The sequence below is a fragment of the Lontra canadensis genome, unplaced genomic scaffold (genome assembly GCF_010015895.1).
Source record: "Lontra canadensis isolate GAN:19392208 unplaced genomic scaffold, GSC_riverotter_1.0 scaffold7, whole genome shotgun sequence".
In the NCBI taxonomy this organism is placed as follows: Eukaryota; Metazoa; Chordata; class Mammalia; order Carnivora; family Mustelidae; genus Lontra; species Lontra canadensis.
The window spans coordinates 13739142-13759024 of NW_022631001.1; the positions used below are offsets into that span (position 1 = coordinate 13739142).

The 19883-nt window shown below is 39.9% G+C and overlaps 1 protein-coding gene and 1 long non-coding RNA gene across 21 annotated transcripts in view; one reads left to right on the top strand and one right to left on the bottom strand.

Annotated features, from left to right (window-relative positions):
- LOC116864987 overlaps positions 1 to 19298 on the bottom strand; it is a 60458-nt gene extending 41160 nt beyond the window's left edge. For 2 of the 5 annotated variants that reach the window (XR_004382116.1, XR_004382118.1), the window contains exon 1: positions 11266 to 11364. This is a non-coding gene — a long non-coding RNA (uncharacterized LOC116864987). Of the gene's footprint in view, positions 1 to 11265; positions 11365 to 17708; positions 17841 to 18542 lie in introns of those variants that run through there. The other 3 variants (XR_004382113.1, XR_004382112.1, XR_004382114.1) reach the window with 3 other exon arrangements.
- PICALM (phosphatidylinositol binding clathrin assembly protein) overlaps positions 17927 to 19883 on the top strand; it is a 109225-nt gene continuing 107268 nt past the window's right edge. For 3 of the 16 annotated variants that reach the window (XM_032852874.1, XM_032852870.1, XM_032852872.1), the window contains exon 1: positions 17930 to 18479. In XM_032852874.1, the coding sequence (XP_032708765.1) occupies positions 18350 to 18479 (130 nt within the window). In that variant the 5' untranslated portion in view covers positions 17930 to 18349. Of the gene's footprint in view, positions 18480 to 19883 lie in introns of all 16 variants that reach the window. The other 13 variants (XM_032852877.1, XM_032852879.1, XM_032852881.1 and 10 more) reach the window with 7 other exon arrangements.

A 19883-nucleotide genomic window follows, 5' to 3' on the forward strand; every position in this document is an offset into this window, starting at 1 on the left:
AAAAGAAAAAAAGAATTTGAGATTAAGAGATATGGCTGGTCTACCAAGAACAAAATGAAAGAACTTAGGTTTAGCACTCAGAAAACATCCATTTGAAGTTCAGCCCTGTCACTTATTACCTGTTCCCTGGAGAACATCACTTAATCTTTCTTAATTTCAGTTTCTTCCTCTGAAAACTGAAGATGTCTCAGGATTATTCTGAAGATCAAATGATAAAATGTAAATGTTGTGCTTGGCCATAAAAGGTACTCAAAAGCTGCTTGTAATTATTATAATTATTATTAATTATTACACTATTTTCAAGAGTGAATTGGTTCTACAAAATGCTTTGGAGAATGAACATAATTTTAGGCATACATGAAGATATATGTATATATCTTTGTCTAGCCAACATATGCACACGTTTAAGAGTAATATGAATTGTTTTATATTGCGAAATATCTCTTATGTTTACTTAACATTTTTAAAAAACGATTTTATTTATTTATTTGAAAGAGCGTGGACGTGAGATATAGAGCACAAGTAGGGGTAGGGGCAGAGGGAAAGAAACATGCAGACTCCCTGCTGAGCAGGGAGCTTGAAGCGGGTCTCAATCCCAGGTCCCTGAGATAATGACCTGAACTCAAGAGAGATGCTTAACTGACTGAACCACCCAGGTGCCCCTACTTTACATTTTTTGATGGAAAATATATTCACTATATATTCTTTCACTTATTTATTCACTCACTTTACTAGTGAGGTGGGTGTTTTTTAAACATTACAACTATCGTTTAAAGTAGTATCATTATTATCATCCCTATTTTACAGATGAGAAAACCGAGGCATAGATAGGTTAAGAACTTGCCCAAGGTGACTTACAACTAAGTAGCAAAGTTGGGATGTCAACCCAGTCACCATGTCTCCAGAGTCTGTACACTGTGTCACTACAAGTAACTTAATTCTTTAACCCATGAATCCTATATGGGACTAGAAAGAACTTCCCAACATTTAGTGATTGACTTGGCACAGTAGTACAACCAACCCTGCCACCCACGCAAGATGGCCCTTACTTAAGCCCTGTGTTTTAGAAGGCCCACATATAAGAAACACAAAAAATAAATCTATTAAATAGCATATGGGCACGTCTGGCACTTGAGATCTGGTGCTAAGCACTGGCTCATCTGTCCTTAACTACTTTCTTGCTTAATTGCATTCAGGCCTCAGGGAAATGCTTCTTTACATCTCTTGTCATATGTCCTTGAGTTAATAGGCACCTGTGCCTAAATGCTGTGAAGTCTTATGGATGTACTGCCACCAAATTTGGAGATGGGCACCAGCAGTTTGGGTGGATTTGAATAGCAGCAGCAGCTAGAAGAAGAAAAGACTAACTTTTCATTTCCTTCCTCTTAGCATGCGTGAAAGAGATTTTTACATAGTGCGGTATCATTTTTCATTGTATCCAGCACCCATTTTCTTGCTTTTCTTCACATTTTGTGTTTTTAGAAGTACTCATGAGTTAGTATATTATTTGCAATAATTTAACAAGATTCCTGAGAGACAATCTGCAATATAAAATATTTCATGCTGCTCTTGAATGTGTGTACATGTAGGCTAGACATAACATAATATGCATGAAGCATGATATCAATTCTTCCCTTAGGCCAGTAGACAGTCAATGCAAGGAACAAGAATAGTTTTAATTTTATTAAAATATTTAAATAGAGGGGTGCCTGGGTGGCTCAGTTGGTTAAGCTCTTTACTCTTGATTTTGGCTTAGGTCATGATCGTGAGATTGAGCCCTGCATCAAACTCTGTGCTCAGTATGCAGTTGGCTTGATATCCTCTCTCTCTCCCTCTCCCTCTGCCTCTTCCCCTCTGTTTGCATGCTCTCTAAAACAAATAAATAAAATCTTTAAAAAAAATTTAAATAGATGGAAATAAATTTTAAATTCTTTCCATAACTTTGAGCTAAAATTTTGATACTCAATAATTATAATTTATTTTTTCCTTTTCAATTTTAACAATTGAATTTAAGAATTCAATTTTGAATCCTTTAGAAAAGTCATTTTTAAACATAAAAAATATTTATTCCAGTTTTATTGAGATATAACTGGTATATAACATTGCCTATGTTTAAGGTATACAACACAATGGTTTGATATATGTACATATATACTCAATGTACATATATTACCCACAATGAATTTAATCAACATCCATTACCTCACATAGTTACAAATTTATTTTTCTTGTGATGAGAACTTTAAGATTTACTCTCTTAGCAACTTTCAAACATACAATACAGTATTATTAACTATAGTCACCATGCTGTACATGATATCCCCAGAACTTACATATCTTATAACTAGAAGTTTGTACTTTTGACCACTTACACCCAAAAATAATGGTAATTTTTCAGTTTTTTATATTTACTTTACATTTTTTTATGGGAAATACATTCACAATTTGAGTATTTTGATTATAATTACATTTGTTTTTTAATCTTTTAGAGAATTAAGAATGAGTACAAGTGAAGGCCAAGACAGAAACAGAAAATATGAAAGTGAAATTCAGAAAAGAAAAAATATCTGTCAAGGTAGAAGGATAGGACATACTTTTTCACCAAAAGTTTGAGAGCTTGATATGTAACTTTTTAAAATACGTAGACACATGATATGGGGGCCTCTGTGTATGGCCTCATTCCACCTCCACATTGTTAGGGGTGGGACTTTCCGGCAGAGTTTACACACAGTTGCCAAAGCAAGCTCTTTTTGGCCTAACTGGTATTTTAGCCTGTCTAAAATAACATAATTAGATCAGTATCCTCCCAAATAGACTCACAAATTAAGAAACTGGGAAAGCAAATTAATACCAAAAAATCTAGAACATTTCTGAAATATGAATAACTTGAAGACTGCATGATGGATTTAGGTGTTTTAAGTACGACATGATTTCCACTAGGAAAATAGTCCACGTGGAAAATGTACTATGTTCTAAAATAAAGAATGATTTCGGACACAAAATAATCTTCCAGGAGGAAAAGCATGTTAAATAGGTTTTCTTGAAGAAGTGTTTCTATTAATTTGGTAAGTCAATAAATGTGTAATGATGCTCATGTAATGGACCCCAACATGGTTAGACAACATTGAGAGGAGGGTGTTTACAATCTAATTGAAGAGATAAATGATGTATACTTGGAACAATTAGAGACTAGATCATAAAAACTGTGAACTGTGGGGTACAAACAACTGTTATGGAGCATCAAAGTAGAGAAAGACTGATGTGATCTTGAATCATCTGACAGGTGGAGCTTCATAGAGTGGCACTGGAATGAGGCCCATAATATAATCTCTGGAATGTGTCTGTCTCATGATCCTGAAAGTGAGGGCCTTCTTAAATTTTGTGCCTCTGGTTCCTCTCTGACCTCACACTAGTCCTGGTCCTGGCCAAGCACATTCATTTCTTTTTCCTGAAGTCACTAGGGAGAGTAAGTATGGAAGCAAAAAAGAGGCCAGATGTGTTACTATAGTAGATGTCTCTGCACGTAGACAGAGGCTAAGGGAAAGGCTCCTCTCCCTAGAAAAGATCATGGAAGTAAAGTTTCCTGCCAAGACTATACAACCAGTGGTGGCTAGATCCCAGGACTCCTGATTCCTGTTCATAAAAAAGATGATCTGATGCAGCTTTGTGTAATCAAAATGTCCCCTAGAGCACTAAATTAACCAAGTCTTTTATTATCACTACTATTATCATCATTATTTTGCCTTCATGACTTTTAGGTGACTTAAATAAATTATATATTTAAACTATATAAAAACTCATATAGTGTGTAGTAGAATGAATGGTGACCCCCCCAGGAAGATAAGTCCATATCCTGGAGACTGTGAAAGTGAACTTATTTGGGAAAAAAAACTCTTTGCAGATGTAATTGTATTAAGGATCTGGACCTGAGATCAATCTTGACTCTCTGCATAGGTTCTAAGTCTGGATAAGCGTCCTTGTAAGAGACACACAAAGGAGAGACAGACACACAGAAAAGAGAAGGTCATTTGAAAATGGAGGCAGAGAGAAAACAGTGTGGAGTTCTTCAAAAAGTTGAAAACAGATCTACCCCATAAGGTAGTTTATTATTAATGGTTATAGCAGCAATGTCCATAGTAGCCAAACTACGGAAAGAGCCTAGATGTTCGCCAACAGATGAATTGATAAAGAAGATGTGATATATATATATATATCATATACATATGTATGTATATGATATATATATATGTATATGATATATATCATTATACATATATTTATATATATATTTATATATATATATATTATGCAGCCATCAAAAAAAAAAAAACACCCCAGGGGCGCCTGGGTGGCTCAGTGGATTAAAGCCTCTGCCTTTGGCTCAGGTCATGATCTTGGGGTCCTGGGATTGAGCCCCGCATCGGGCTCTCCATTCGGCAGGGAGCCTGCTTCCCTTCCTCTCTCTCTCTACCTGCCTCTCTGCCTACTTGTGATATCTGTCAAATAAATAAAATCTTAAAAAAAAAACCAACACCCCCAAATTATCTTGCCATTGCAATGACGTGGATGGAACTAGAGGGTATTATGCTAAGCAAAATAAGTCGATCAGAGAAAGACAATTATCATATGATCTCACCAATATGAGGAATTTGAGAAACAAGACAGAGGATCATAGGGGAAGAGAGGGAAAAATGAAACAAGACGAAACCAGAGAGGGAGACAAACCATAAGAGACTCTTAAACTCAGGAAACAAACTGAGGGTTGCTGGAAGGGACAGGGATGGACGGGATAGGGGTGCCTGGGGATGAACACTTGGGAGGTTATGTGCTACGGTGAGCGCTGTGAATTGTGTAAGACTGATGATTCACAGACCTGTACCCCTGAAGCAAATAATACATTGTATGTTAATTGTGTGTTAATAAAAACAAAGAAAAATAATGGAGGCAGAGAATGGAGTTATGCAGTCATAAGCCAAGGAACACTTGGAGCCACCAGAAGCTGAAAGAGGCAAGCGAGGATTCTCCTTTAGAGTTTTTGGAGGGAGTACAGCCCAGTCAACACTTTGATTTCAGACTCCTCGTTTCCAGAACTGTAGAAGAATAAGTCCCTATTGTTTTAGGCCACCAGATTTGTAGTAATTTGTTACAGTAGCCCTAGGAAAACTAATACAAGGGCATATATATATTTTATAAGCTCTGTATTAGTTATCTATTATCCCAAAATGTAGAGGCTTTAAAACATCTCACGCAGTTTCTGTGGGTCAGGAATTTGGAAACACTTTAGCTGGGTAGTTCTGGCTCAGGGTCTCTCCTGAGTTTGCAATCAAGATGTTGGTCAGGGCTTCTGAAGGCTTGGCTGTGGTGCCAGACAGAGGATCTGCTTCCAAGATGGCCCACTCACAAGGCTGACAAGTTAATGCAGGCTGGTGGCAACAGGCCCAAGTTCTTTGCCATGTGGACCTTTCCATTGGAGTTTGAGTGTTCTCATAACATGGTGGCTGACTTCTGCCAGTGTGAGAGCTGAGAGAAGTAAAGTGGGAGCTTCAGTATTTTTTACGCTTTAGTCTGACAGGTCATATACCATCATTTCCCCAGTAGTCTATTGGTTATACAGGTCATTCTTATTCATTCTGAAAGGAGATTATACAAGGGCACAAACTCTAGAAGGTGAGGATCTCTGAAGTCCATCTTGGAAGCTGGTTAGCACAGGTCACAGACTTTTCAGGGGACACAGGGAGCCAGAATATTTTCTACATAGTCACCTGAACCATGTATATTTGAAGCCATAATGCTCAACTATAAAAATGCTTTCCGCAGTGATGAACTTGAGTTATTACAAGTTGTTCAAATATTCAGTTCCATTTACTTTCATATTTTAGGCTGAGCCATATGAAATTTGTTGTTTTTGTGAGTAAATATCCAATTTCAGTGATTTTCTGGTTTCAACCTACTACTTATAAAGGTGGAACTATGAGGTAAAATACCTTAGATTAATTTTTAAGAAGTTATAAATAAAAGCCACTTTTCTTTCATATCATTAGTTAATCATAAGTTTCAATGAATTAGAATAAACTATCCTTCAAGCACTCTGGTTATCTGAAATGTTACGATAGCTTTGATGTTCCCATAAAGTTTTTAAGAACCAAAGGATCTGTGAGGGCAATGTATCAGTGTGATTTTATGAAAGTAATTTAACATCCCTGGGGCCAATTTCCCTTATCCAAAAATGAAAGAATTTGATTAGACGTCATCTAAGCAGACTTACTGTGTAAAATTTTCTGAAAAAAAGATTTTAGTTATTTTTTTGTCAGAGAGAGAGAGCATGCACAAGCAGGGGGAGCAGCAGGCAGAAGAAGAAGCAGGCTCCCTGCTGAGCAAGGAGCCTGATGCAGGACTTGATTCCAGGACCCTGGGATCATGACCTGAGTCAAAGACAGACGCTTAACTGACTGAGCCACCCACGTGTCCCTGTGCAAAATTTTTTAACATGTTATTATATGCTGTGTGTAAGCCACTAGCAGTTTCTTTCTTCAACTCATGGTAAGAAAAACCTGCATATTTAATTGAGTTGTAGAAAAATATCTTTAACCAAATATGCTTATTCATTAGCATAAACTATTTATAGTTAAATGCAAGGTCCATCATGTTTCTGAGTTGTCCAGAAAATCTTTCCTCCTTTGTTCTCTAGAAAGCATAGACTGCCCTTCAGTAAATCAATTTTATTAATTTAACTTGTTATATTTGACAACATTTTTTGGGTTCACATATTTTTTCTTGTGCCAAGTACTGCATTTTTCATTTCCCACAGAATCAGGACAAACTGTACATCCCCTGCTGTGTCCAGGGCAGATCTGGCTAAATGTCAACTATGTTAATTGGTATAGAGAAAACAGCAGCCCTATTTTTATCTGATTAAAAATCCCCACAAACATTCTCCTCTAAAATAAAGCTATGTCAGTACAAAGTGATTTAATTATAATATAAAGTTTGGCAGATGTGTCCCTCCTGCCTTCATTTTACTGTAGCATGCAGAAATGCAACTGTTTCCTGGAATCTTTCAGTATCTAAGATTTTAATTCCACTTTTGGAGGTTTGGAATTTGGTACTCAAAACTTACTCTGGACTGCCAATTGGAATAAAATATCTTTGCTTTAAAGTGACATTTTTAAACAGAAAATTTACAGAACACTCTATAGGACTTTATTTAAAAGGTAGTTTGAAATATTTTATTCCACTTTTGAAAAGTCTCCATCTTAACAATTGCCTCAGGATGAGCAGATTATGTAATATAATTGCTTTAGTTAATTGGGGTGTGGGAGGTGTGGGTGTAAAAGAATAAAAGGTAATGAACTTTGATAAATTTATATGAGCAATAACAAGATACCTGTGAAAACTTAATTTTTTCAGAGTGACTGTATCTTCAGTGCTCTTTCAAAATTGTATGCTGCCTCTTTAATGTTGGAATTCTCCAGGATTCTATCTCATTCCGGGGAGCTTACTCCCAGGTTAACTTCATATACTCCATGATTTGTCAACTTACTTATACACTCATATTGTTTGGATCTGTAGCGCTAGTTTATCGAAAGCCATATTAATATCCTTTGGTATACTGGACAGCTCCATTTGGGTATCTCCTGAGCACCCCAAAGCAGTATGTCCAGTCTTCTGGTTTCTTATCCCACAGCAACACTCCAATGTAACAAGCAGAAAGCTGGACCAACTGAGAAATCAACTCTTTTTATATCTGTCTGAGAAGTGAGGTCAGAGGGCAAATCTTCCAGTCTAGACTAAAGAATGACCAAAGGAAGGGGGACTGAGAAATGAAGCAACTATCCTATTGATACGCAACATAAACAATTCAAGCTCTTATTGTTTTAACACCAGCTTTTGACTCGTGTGTTACCAGACCACAAACTGATTTAACTGTAACTGTGCTCAGATTCATATGTTCTAGTAATTGTGGGAGGTTTGCTCCCCCCACAAACTGGCAGGACAGGTGAACACAGAGAATCACAATTTACAAGGGCAGAACCCACAAGAAAACACCACAGAAACCAGTCCCAGGGTGCAGAAACCTAAACTGTAATTGACAAATTGCTGGAGGCTCAGTGTGGACAAAGCATGGGGGAGGTTCCCACACTTTTGCTAGTTCAACCTCTGGGAGCTCTACCATGCCATCTTATTAAAGACCAGAGAAAATTCCTTGGTGTTTCCAGCAGGAGAAGGCGAGAGGGACTATTTCAATATATGCCAGAGCATTCTGTTCTTAACAAGGTCTACCCTCAGGAGAAACTACTTCAGAGTTTAATCTGCTGCAGTTTTATCAGAGGCTAAACTACCGGGGAGGAAAAAAAAAAAAAAAAAGAATTTCAGCCCCCTCTGTCTACCCTGTCCCACCTATGGAAGAAAAAAACAAACCAAACCAAAAGCAATACTAAGGAGCAACCTATTGAATGGGAAAACATATTTGCAAATGATATATCTGATAAGGGATTAAAATCTAATATAGAAAGAATTTATACATCTTAACACCAAAAAAAACCACCCCCAAATAATCTGATTAAAAATCGGCAGAGGACCCGAAAGACATTTTCCAAAGAAAACATACATACAGATGGCTAACAGATACCTGAAAAGATGTTCAACATCACTAATCATCAGGAAAATGCAAATCAAAACCACAAGATATCATTTGCAGTGAATGGCTAGTGAGATTGTCTAGTATAAGAAAGACAAGAATCACAAGTATTAGTAAGGATGTAGAGAAAAGGGAACCCTGGTGCACTGTTGGTGGGAATGCAAACTGGTGCAGCCACTGTGGAAGACAGTATGGAGGTTCCTCAAAAAATTAAAAATAGAAATACCACACAATCCAGTAATTTCAATATTAGGTAAAAAATGAATATACTACTTCAAAAAGACACATGCACTCCTATGTTTACTGCAACATCATTTGCAATAGCCAAGGTATGGAAACAACCAAAGTGTCCATCGACAAATGAATAAAGAAGACATGGTATATATACACAACAGAATATAGTCAGTCATAAAAAAGAATGGAATTGTGCCATTTGTGACAACATGGATGGACCCAGAGGGCATTATGCTAAGTGAAATAAGTCAGACAGAGAAAGACAAATACCATATGATTTTACTTATACGTGGAATCTAAAAAATAAAACAAATGAACAAACAAAAAAAAAGACCCTCTCTAAATATAGAGAACAAATTGATGGTTACCGGAGGGGAGGAATGTGGGGGGATGGGCAAGATGGGTGAAGAGGAATGGGAGGTACAGGATTTCCAGTTATGGAATGTAGAGGTCACAGGGATGAAAGGTACGGCATAGGGAATATAATCAATGGTAATGTAATAGCATGGTATGGTGACAGATGGTAGGATGGTCGCTACACTTGTGGCAAACATATAAAAATAGAGTTGGAGAAGCACTATGTTGTAAACATAGTACATGGTAACTAGTGTAACATTATGTATCAACTACACTTCAATAAAATACAACAACAACTGGGAAGCACTGGTGAATTTCACAATCTATGGGCACAAGCTCACCCAAAGACAGAATGAAACATAGCACTACTAAAAAAGCCTATTGATCATAAAAACTGGATTTGTTAAAGTTGCTGATAAGGGGAAGCATCCCCTTATATCAATAATATCTCAAAAGGGGTTAGTTAGGGAAAGATACTTATGGGATTTGGGAGGGGATTGGTATTAATCATAGGGTGTCTTTATAGTAGATGTTATTAGCTTGGGGAGGGATTTGATAAGAACTTATAAACTAAGTGAATTACTAGAACATATGAGTCTGAGCACAGTTACAGTTAAATCAGTTTGTGATCTTCTAACACATGAGTCTGACGCTGGTGCTAAAACAATAAGAGCTTGAATAGTTTGTGTTACATATCAATAGGACAGTTGATCGTTTTTAATTTTTGCTTCATTTCTCAGTCCCCCTTCCTTTGGTCATTCTTTAGTCTAAACTGGAAGAAAGACCATTATTTTTCTGGGAAGATGATCGTTTCAGATCTGCACTGATATTTAATAAGTCTCAGTTACGTATTGAGATTTTTATGGTAGTCCTATTAACCTCTGTAAATATCAGGTCTTCTTATTCTTTTTGTTGGATAATCATTTGTAAATCATCTAGTGTAGCAGTGGCTGTGCAGCAGAATTTTAAGACTCTAAAGATCATATATCTGGTAACTGCAATGCAGACAGACACAGACAAAAATGATTGGAGTTTACAAGGCATTTCAAAGGTACATTCCTAGATTTTAAAAAAACTGGACAATGGATATAGAATTGTTGTATCACTATATCCTTACACCTTAACTAATATAACATTGCATGTTAACTATACTGGAAATTAAAAAAAAAAAACTGGACCTGTGACATAATATTCCTTATCTAAACAAGTTTCTTTTTTCCTTTAATTTGGTAGGGTTTGTTCAACCATGTCCTATGTCCAGTAATTTTCAAGGATACAGGTCTTGGGAATACTATGTATTTAATAAAGGAAAAGCATGTACACCAATAATCTAGGACCTTAATCCAGAAGAGGGGAAAGGAAATAGCCAAGAGGATAAAGATGAAAAGCCAAGGGGATATGCATATGTAGAAGAACATTGCAATCCGTGGATTCTTGTTCCAGTGGTATTGGTTGGAAACAGCCTACGTCATACGATCATCAGCTTGTTCCAAAGATCTAGGGCTACCTATCCATTCTCATGGGACATCTACCTCTAGATATTATCTAGAGTCCTCAACATGCCCCTCATGATCTAGCCACATTCCTGAGCTCATCTCCTAGTTCTCTTTCTTTTCTTCACTCTTTCTCTCGCTACACTGGCCCTGCTGTTCTGCAAACAAGTTAATCTTGTTCCTGCCTGAGAGCCATTGTACTTATTGTTCCTTTTCTGCAAAATGATATTCTCCCCAATATTTGCATTGCTGACTCCCACAATCCACTCAAGTCACATGTCATCTCTTTAGAAAAGCTTTCCCTTGTCATCCAATTTAAAGTCCTCTGTCATTCTTGATTCTTTTACCGTTTAAATTTTCTTCATAGCTCTCTTCACTCTGTTTATTATATGCCCTCTTAAATGTATGTACTGTTCCAGAAGGCAGAAGACTTTTCTATTGTGTTCACTTATGTGTTTTCAGGACCTAGTACACTATCTGGCATATATGGGTGCTTGCTAATTACTTGCTGATCAAATGAACAAATAAAAACCTCACACATACCATGTTTTGGTCATATAAAACTATCTGCAATTGGGGCATCTGGATGACTTGGTCAGTTAAGCGTCCAGTCCAACTCTTGATCTCAGCTCAGGTCTTGATCTCAGGGTTGTGAGTTCAAGCCCCACGTTGGGCTCCCTGCTGGGTGTGGAGCCTGCTTAAAAACAATAGTAACAAACTATTTGCAGGCCTCAAATTACTTCTTTTTTTTGCATATGAGATTTTCCTTTGCCTGGAATAACTTCTGATTCCCTCACAATTCCTAATCATCTTTCAAGACTCCACTTATGGGGGCACCCGGGTGAATCAGTGGGTTAAAGCCTCTGCCTTCAGCTCAGGTCATGATCCCAGGGTCCTGGGATCGAGCCCCGCCCCTGCATCGGGCTCTCTGCTCAGTGGATTAAAGCCTCTGCCCTCAGCTCAGGTCATGATCCCAGGGTCCTGGGATCGAGCCCCGCCCCTGCATCGGGCTCTCTGCTCAGCAGGGAGCCTGCTTCCCTTCCTCTCTCTTTGCCTGCCTCTCTGCCTACTTGTGATCTCTGTCTGTCAAATAAATAATAAATAAAAAGACGACTCCACTTATGTGTCACTGCCCCTAACAAACCTTCATTGATCCCTCCAGGAAGAACTAAATGCCCTTTTACTCTGTTTTTATAGTAGTCTATGTATATCTCTATCGCATTACTTAATACATTCTGTTAATATTTTGTCTAATTGACCTCTGTATCCTGGGAATCTAGCAGAGTGCATTGCCCATAATGAATTCTGAATAAATGTTGAATGATTTTATTTATTGAGTGACAACATTTATTGGGTGTCAAACATTGCATTAGTGTTTTACAGACATTATTTTAATCCTGATAAGAAATAGGTACTATTTAAAATAGGTACTATTTCTCCATGTTTTATATTTAAGGAAACCGAATAACTTGTCCAGAGTTATGAACCTAAGTGTGTCTAATTCCAAATCCATTTCTTCCCCTATTGTCTTAAATGAATTACCAAATCTCCTTTAGGTTATTGATATATATCAACCAAAACTCAGTATCCTAATTTTAACATTAAAACCATTCTTATTTTAGTTCAGTGTTGCATATTCTAATACATTTGTACTTTATTCAGCCTCTTTAGATTGCAAAGAAGAAGGGACCCCAGGTATCTTAATAGCTCAGGTATCATATTTTTATTCTGCTTCATAATTAACGGGTTTTGATGATGATTCAGGGTCAAGGTTTGGTTAATCTTCCTTTTTAAGGGAAGGATGGCACTTAAAAACTAATCTACACATCATTTTTCAACAGGTATATAAGGTCAAAATACACTGTAAGTCATATTGAAATTGTAAAATTAATACACCCAAAAGAAAAGAAAATGTGGCAGGAATAAGTTAAAGTAAGAGAGCCTCTTTTATGTGAGAGAAACTGGAGGTCACCGTGGTTATTTGCTTTTTCAGCATGCTAGGTGAGGCAGTGGTTATTAAAGCCTGTATGAAACTTTTTTGAAATTTTTATTTTATTTTTAAAAAAGATTTAATTTATTTATTTGAGAGAAGGAGCATGCAAGTGAGGGGGAGCAGCAGAGGGAGAGGGAGAAGCAGACTCTCCCATGAGCAGGGAGCCGGACAGGGGGCTCGATCTTAGGACCCTGAGATCAGGACCTGAGCTGAAGGCAGCTGTTTAACTGACTGAGGCATCCAGGTGCCCCCTTTTATGAAATTTTTAGAAGTACATGAAATAGTATCATGAGAAACTTAAGCAGTGAGAGCTCAAACTTTAAAGTCAGACAGACCTGAGATCTATTCCTAGTTCCCCCACCTAACAGCTGAGCAAATTTAAGCAAATTACTTAACTTTTCCTAAGCCTCAATTTCTCTTCACCAGCAAAATGAAGAGAAGTATATTAGGCAGGGTAGCTAATTACTATAAAATACAGCATTATAATTTCAGGGGCATAATTTAATAAAACAAGTAAAATCCAACACAGGTGTTCCTCGCCATGTTTGGATGACATTTCCACAAGGATTAATTTGGGGCCCTAGGCTTCTTGCATTTTGTGGTTTTGACTTCCTCTAAATTCTTTGAAGTTTTCATTCAGCTGCTAAGTATGGAAAGAAAGAGAATATGGAGCATGTGTAGGATGTTCTACAGGTTCTGTGGGCCAAGCCTTAAATGGGTTTCATCATTTCTATTCACATTCCACTGGACAGAAATCAGTCACATGACCCTGACTGATCAGGAAGGAGGGTGGGAAATATAAGGTGTGTTGTGAAGTAAAGGAAACAGAATTTGGGGAACACAAAGTTGTCTCTGCTAAGGTCATGAGGTTGTTTTAGGGTTTAACTGAGATAATGCATGTATGTAACGTGCTTAGCACAGGGTGTGCCACCTACAAAGTTATATGTTCCTATTATTATCACAAGTATGTATGCTGAGAATGTAAATAAGGATCCCACAGTTGGAAGTGGAGTATTTGCTTGGAGGTCCTAGTAAGAGAACTCAGATACATTTAAAGGAAAGTCCTGACCTTTTAAAGGTTATGATCTTTAATTCATTTGGCAGCATCAGAAGACATAAACAGAAAGATGAGGGAAGAAGGGGATGCCAAGGTGTTATCAGCTTAGCTAACAGAATATCAAAATATCGTAATTTAAACAACTCTGATTTCCAAGAAGAGTGGGAATACAATAAACTGCTAGATTGTTTGGCTTTGGGAATGAGCATAAGTGAAGTAGGAAGGGGTAAAAATTCTAGTTAATTCTGTTTTCCATATTATCTTTCTCTATTACCATCTTACTTCTAAGTTTAGACATCTTCAAGATTCTTTAGGAGCAGTAAGTTTTCTTCACCTCACTTATTTCTCTTCTGCTGCCATTTAAAATATTCTAAGCTCTTAGAGACCATACTTCTCTTACACATTATTGTATCTTTGTATCTAGCAATACTAGCATAGAGTATGCAGGCAAAAAGAATTTGTTGAATAAATGTCATTTGTATTGGTAGTTGCTTCACGTTTTGGTGAAAGGGTATAAATAAAGTTAATGGAAAGACAAGTTTTTAAATCTTGCTTATGCCACCATAGTATTTGTGGAACTCTGGTACTCCTAAAACTTAACTTTTTTTTTTAAATATAGAAAAATTATATAAGCACTTAACTCCTAAAACTTGTTCTTTCCCCTTATATTAAATGGTACAATCCATTTTAGAGTTATAGTAATGAGAATTAAATGAAAAATTTGTAAGTGTTCCAAACACATAGATGACACTAAAAAAAATTTTTTTTTTTAAAATATTTTATTTATTTATTTGACAGAGATCACAAGTAGGCAGAGAGGCAGGCAGAGAAAGCAGGGTCAGGCGGGGTGAGGAGAGGAGAAGCAGGCTCCCTGCTGAGCATAGAGCCCGATGAGGGGCTCGATTCCAGGACCCTGGGATCATGACCTGAGCCGAAGGCAGAGGCTTTAACCCACTGAGCCACCCAGGCGCCCCCACTAAAAAATGTTTTAAAGGGTTTCCATTTCCCCCTGGACACCAACTTCCCTACACCATACTTTGTCATTCGAGAGCCTAGGAAATATCAAGTGCTATTCAAATTTTTCCTTCTGTTTTTGTTTCTATTCATTTGTAATTAAAGCACATAGACCTTTAAGTTGGAGATCAAAGTAAAGAGCTTATCAGTTCCCAAAGGGCTGATGAGTTCATTATTATAATAGTATATAGCACCTAGAACAGTGCCTGACACACAGTGGGTGTTCAATACATATATTTTTGTGAATAAACTAATACTGAAATAAAGATGATCCTTCAGATGGATAAGTACAGAATGGACATGCTGTAAGTGTGAAAAATTGGGCAGGTTTTATCCAATGAGAGGTTTGGAGTAGTGTTTCCAAATGGGTGACTTCTAAGTGTTTTCATTCATTTATTCATTCATTCATTCAACTAGTATTCTACTGCGTGTCTACTATGTATCAGCCACAGTATTAACAAGAAGATATCTCTGTGCCTCATGTTAGCACAATAAAACAATTATAAAAATAATTAGTAGGAGTATGTGTAAGATACTACATGAGTAACAGAAATAAACCGTTGACTACTTACGAGGGCGTGAACCAGAATGGCATACCCAGTAGTGTGACACTAACTGGACTGCATGTGGAGGACTGGAGAGAGATAAGGCTCAACAAACTATATTTAGGTAGGGGCTAGATCATGAAAGGCTTTATCTGTCAAACGGAGAGTCCTAAATTTTATCCTCTAGAGTAGTGCACGGGGTGCTACAAAGGTTTTAATACAAAGAAAAGATTCATATTTTAGGTTCAGAAAGATCTGGATTGGACAGTTGAGGTATGAGAGAGAGAGAAATCAGCTAAGAAGTTATTAGAACAGTCTACATGGGAAAGAGTTCATAAATGATAATAAAGCTAGAACTAAGGCAATAGATGTGGTGTTAGAAAGAAAATGGGTTTGAGGGATATAACTAGATTAGGCTGGGTAAGAGAAATAAGAGAGGAGGGCTAAGAATGAGTCATGGTTTTCTGACTTGGACTTCTGGGCAGGTGGTGAGGCCATTCCTGGAATAAAGAACAAAGATGATGATCTGCATGGACAAGGGATATGGAATGGGCAGGGACAAGAGAAATCATTTTTGGCCACAGTGAGCTTGAAGCACCTGTGAGACAAGTAAAGATATTTCTTTAACAGACCAAGGAAAGTAGAACACACAGAAAACTTAAGGATATAGGACAGGGCAGGTAGGCCCATCAGTAATTCCTATCCTTAGAATATTTTCCCATCATCTTCAAAATTTCTTCATACCTTTCAGTTCACCATTGTACATAAACTTCTATAATGATCACTGGTTATTTACTCATTCAGAAACTTATGAAATGCATCCTCGAAAAATGTACAGTTATATTATCCTTTAGTATCATTCATAGTAGTGCAAAAAATACAAGTTTCCTGCTGTGTACATAGGAGTAACTTTTACATTTTCCCTAAGGTTGAAATATTTAGCTATTGGCAGCTGCCATGCTCATATTGACTGACTTCAGCAGGAGTTATTATTATTAGTGCAGATGCTCAGGTCAACTGGTAATTCACTCAGTGGAACCCATAGAAGGGCAGCAAGGATGGCATACAACATGCCTTGAGGACTGGGTGACTGCACTGCACAATGGACACCGGGCAGCAAACTGGGCACCAAGCTGTAGATGGACCGCAGAAACACTGAAGGAAGTCATTAATTACCATTTTGTGAAATTTGGGACTGGCTTGACAAAGATGAAGCCTGCTGATTTAAGACTGTATGTTCTTGGCAAATCATGGTGCTGCAGAATTTCACCAGCCATAGTGAAAAAGGGGGGGGGGAAGGGAATGGGAGGAGACCATAAAACCTGTGATATGATACATAAAATGTTAACTATTAGCTTTGCATCTTCTGAGAATCACCAGATTGAAGCACGAATTTTGGATTTGGCTGGCAGATGGTGTACACAGACTTTTGGAGTATGTTAGCATTTCATTTGGAAGTAGCAAGATTACATAGGACTATCATGGTAATTTAACACTCATAGAGATTTTAAAATTTATCCCTAAACCTGAGTTAAATGTGGCCCTAATTACATTTTTAAAGGCTCACAGAACAGATTCACAGGATATAGTAATTCCTCTAAACTGTCTACAGGTCAGGTGTCAGTGTCTCCTTTCCCGAAAATCTGGTTCACCCAAGAGAAAAAAGGCCAAAGGGAAGGAAAAACTAAACGCGGGGAGACGGCAGGTAGTGATGTATCAATTCTTTGAATGGGACTTCTCTATTTACCAGCCTTCTCACTTCCTTCTATGGTCTGGACCTTTAATCACCTCCGCAGTCAGCCTTGTAGGGTCAAGCTAATCTCTGTTGACATCATCCTACTACTTCCCTTTTCAAATTCCAGTGAAGTTATGTGTTTCCTGTCCTATTTGACACCCTAGAGAAAGAATACAGGACGGTTAGTATCTAAATTTAGTCCAGCAGTAGCGCGTCTGAGTTTTCAGAGGAGAGATAAACAAAAACAGGTGACATTTCCAAGCCTTTCAAGAAAATGGGAAAAACAAAACAAAACAAAACCAACAAAAACCAAACCCAACCCTCCCGGGGTAACTAAGTAGAGAGAGCTTCAACAGTTTCACAGTAGGGAGAGGCCTGCTGGCCAGGCTCAGAAAATGGACCAACTGAAGCGTTTTCTTTTTCCTTAAAACCAGGAGGATGGCTTTGGGGGGTGGGGGGCGGGAATCCCCCAACACAATCTTGACTCAGCCACTGAAGTTCGGAGAGCCGGAGCCCTGACAGCCCCCTCCCCACACCAAGCCGTGAAGGTGGCCGCACCTCCTCTTTGTCAAGCCGTTGGTTTCAACCACAGGCAACAGAAGACCCTTGAGGTGGGAGAGAGGTAAAACAGGCGCCACTCACTAGCTCGCCCCCGGCGCGCGGGACTAGCCGCCCCTCCCCCGCCCCACCTCCCCTCTGTGACCCCCGCGTCCAGCCTCGGGCGACCTGTTGGCAGGGAGCGTCACGTGACGCGGCCCGCCGCGCACTGCCCCCGGGCGGGCCTCCTGTTGCGCCCGCCGGGCGGGTTCCATCACGCAACGCGCGGGCGCCGCCCCGCTCTTCCCTCGCGGAGCGAGGGAGGGCGGGCGTCGAAGAGGAAAGGGAAGGGAAAAGGGGCGGGAGAAGGAGACGGAGGGGCGGCGCCCGAGTCACGTGACCCGGGACAGCCCGGAAAGCTCCGAGGAGGAGCCTGGCGCCGCCATTTTCCTGCAGCTGCCTGTCCCTCTTGCCCTGCCCGGCTCCAGCTGACCAGGGAAGGGGTGGGCTGAGCTGAGGCGGGGGCAGGGGAGTGCCCGACTCCGTGCCTGACCCGGCGGGTGACACGAGCCGGTTCTTTCCCGGCTGGGTGGCAGCGCGCGGCCCTGAGCCCCGCCCCAGGCCGGCAGGCGGAGAAGGAGCCGGTGGGGGTAGGGGGTGCGGTGGGGGGTGGGGGTCCTCCGGCGCTTGGGGGTCCCAGTCCCCGCCGGCTGCCGAGCGGGAGGGGTGGCGGAGGCGCCGCAGAGATGTCCGGCCAGAGCTTGACGGACCGAATCACCGCCGCTCAGCACAGTGTCACCGGCTCCGCGGTATCCAAGACAGTATGCAAGGCCACGACCCACGAGATCATGGGGCCCAAGAAAAAACACCTGGACTGTGAGTGAAGCCGACCACGGCCTCTGTCCCCGCGACCCGCGTTCTTCCCTCCTCTTTTCTTACCCCTTCAGCTGCCTCTTCCTTCCCGTCGTCTTGTCTGGCACGGCGGGTCCTGTGCTGCTCCGAGGTGTGTGCTTTTTGCTTCCATCACACCTGCCTTCACGGCTTCCGTTCCCTGTCTAAAAATCCCTGATAAGCCACTCCCCCACCCCCGGGTACCTAGAAGACCCTCGCTTTCCTGCCCGGTGCGCCACGAAACCCCATCACACTCGACCAACTTGCCTCTCCACGTAGCTTTTCACCTCCCTACCGCCTCTGTCTACTGCAGCCTTCTGCTCTTTCATACGCCCCCCACCCCCGTCCCGTGCTGCCTAGTCGCCCTCTCCTGAGCGTCTCTCGGTTTGCTCCCGGTCTCACCGCCCCCATTGTTTCCCCATTAGCCTTCGGGTTCCGTAAACGCCCGGTTCCGTGGACCTAGATCCCTGTTTCTCCGCAGTCCTGGAGGCTCTCTCCCTTGAAGTGATTCCCACTCCTTTGCTCCACTAGTCAGTCTCTTCTGTCCGTTCCCTTCTCGGGTTTCTCTTCCAGCTTTCCTCTCCCCTTTAGGTTACATTTCTTTGCCTCTGTAGCTTCAGTTAGGTTCCTTCGTCTCATTTGTGTCAGACACATCAGACTCATTATCCGACTCTTAGCCCAGATTACTTACTTTGGGAGAATGAAAGTAAAGGTACTCCGTTTGGTGTAGGGAACGCTTTATGGGAAGTTGGGATTTTTAATTGCCTTTGGTGGAATTTAATCATTCTATTTTCATGCTTTTTAGATAAGTTATGAATGTCAGCCCCCCTCTCCCCCGTGTTTCTTTTTCTAATGGGGTCTGGAAAAGGATTGGCTGACGGTGGTATCATTTCCTGGAACTGTTAACCCTGGCGGTTTGAATTTAGAAGGTTGAGTATGAAAGTGTAGATTATTGGGATAAAAAATGGATTAGTATCAAACCTACAAATAACCTGCATCTCTTTAAAAATGGTAAAAAGGTGATTGATGCTTGAGTTTGGACTCCTTTTTAATTTAAGCTGGTTATCTCGGGGGACCAGCTTCTCTTATCCGGTGTAATATTACTCCATTCACTAACTTACATACAATTACCATAGCTTAACTCCTCCCAACTTTTTCCAGACCTGGAAGCCACTTGTAATATCCTCATTTTTCTTTCCTTTACCTGGAGGTACAAAGCTCAGTGGATTACTCAAGGTTTGACTCAGTGGAGTGACCTAAAACTTTTCAGGGAAAAAAAACCTAGGGAAATAGGCACAATAATAAGTTCCTTTTTAAAATGGCAGCTGGACACATTAGCCTGACTGAATTATTCTCATGAAAGTAACTTTGCTTTACTGTTTGGAGCAA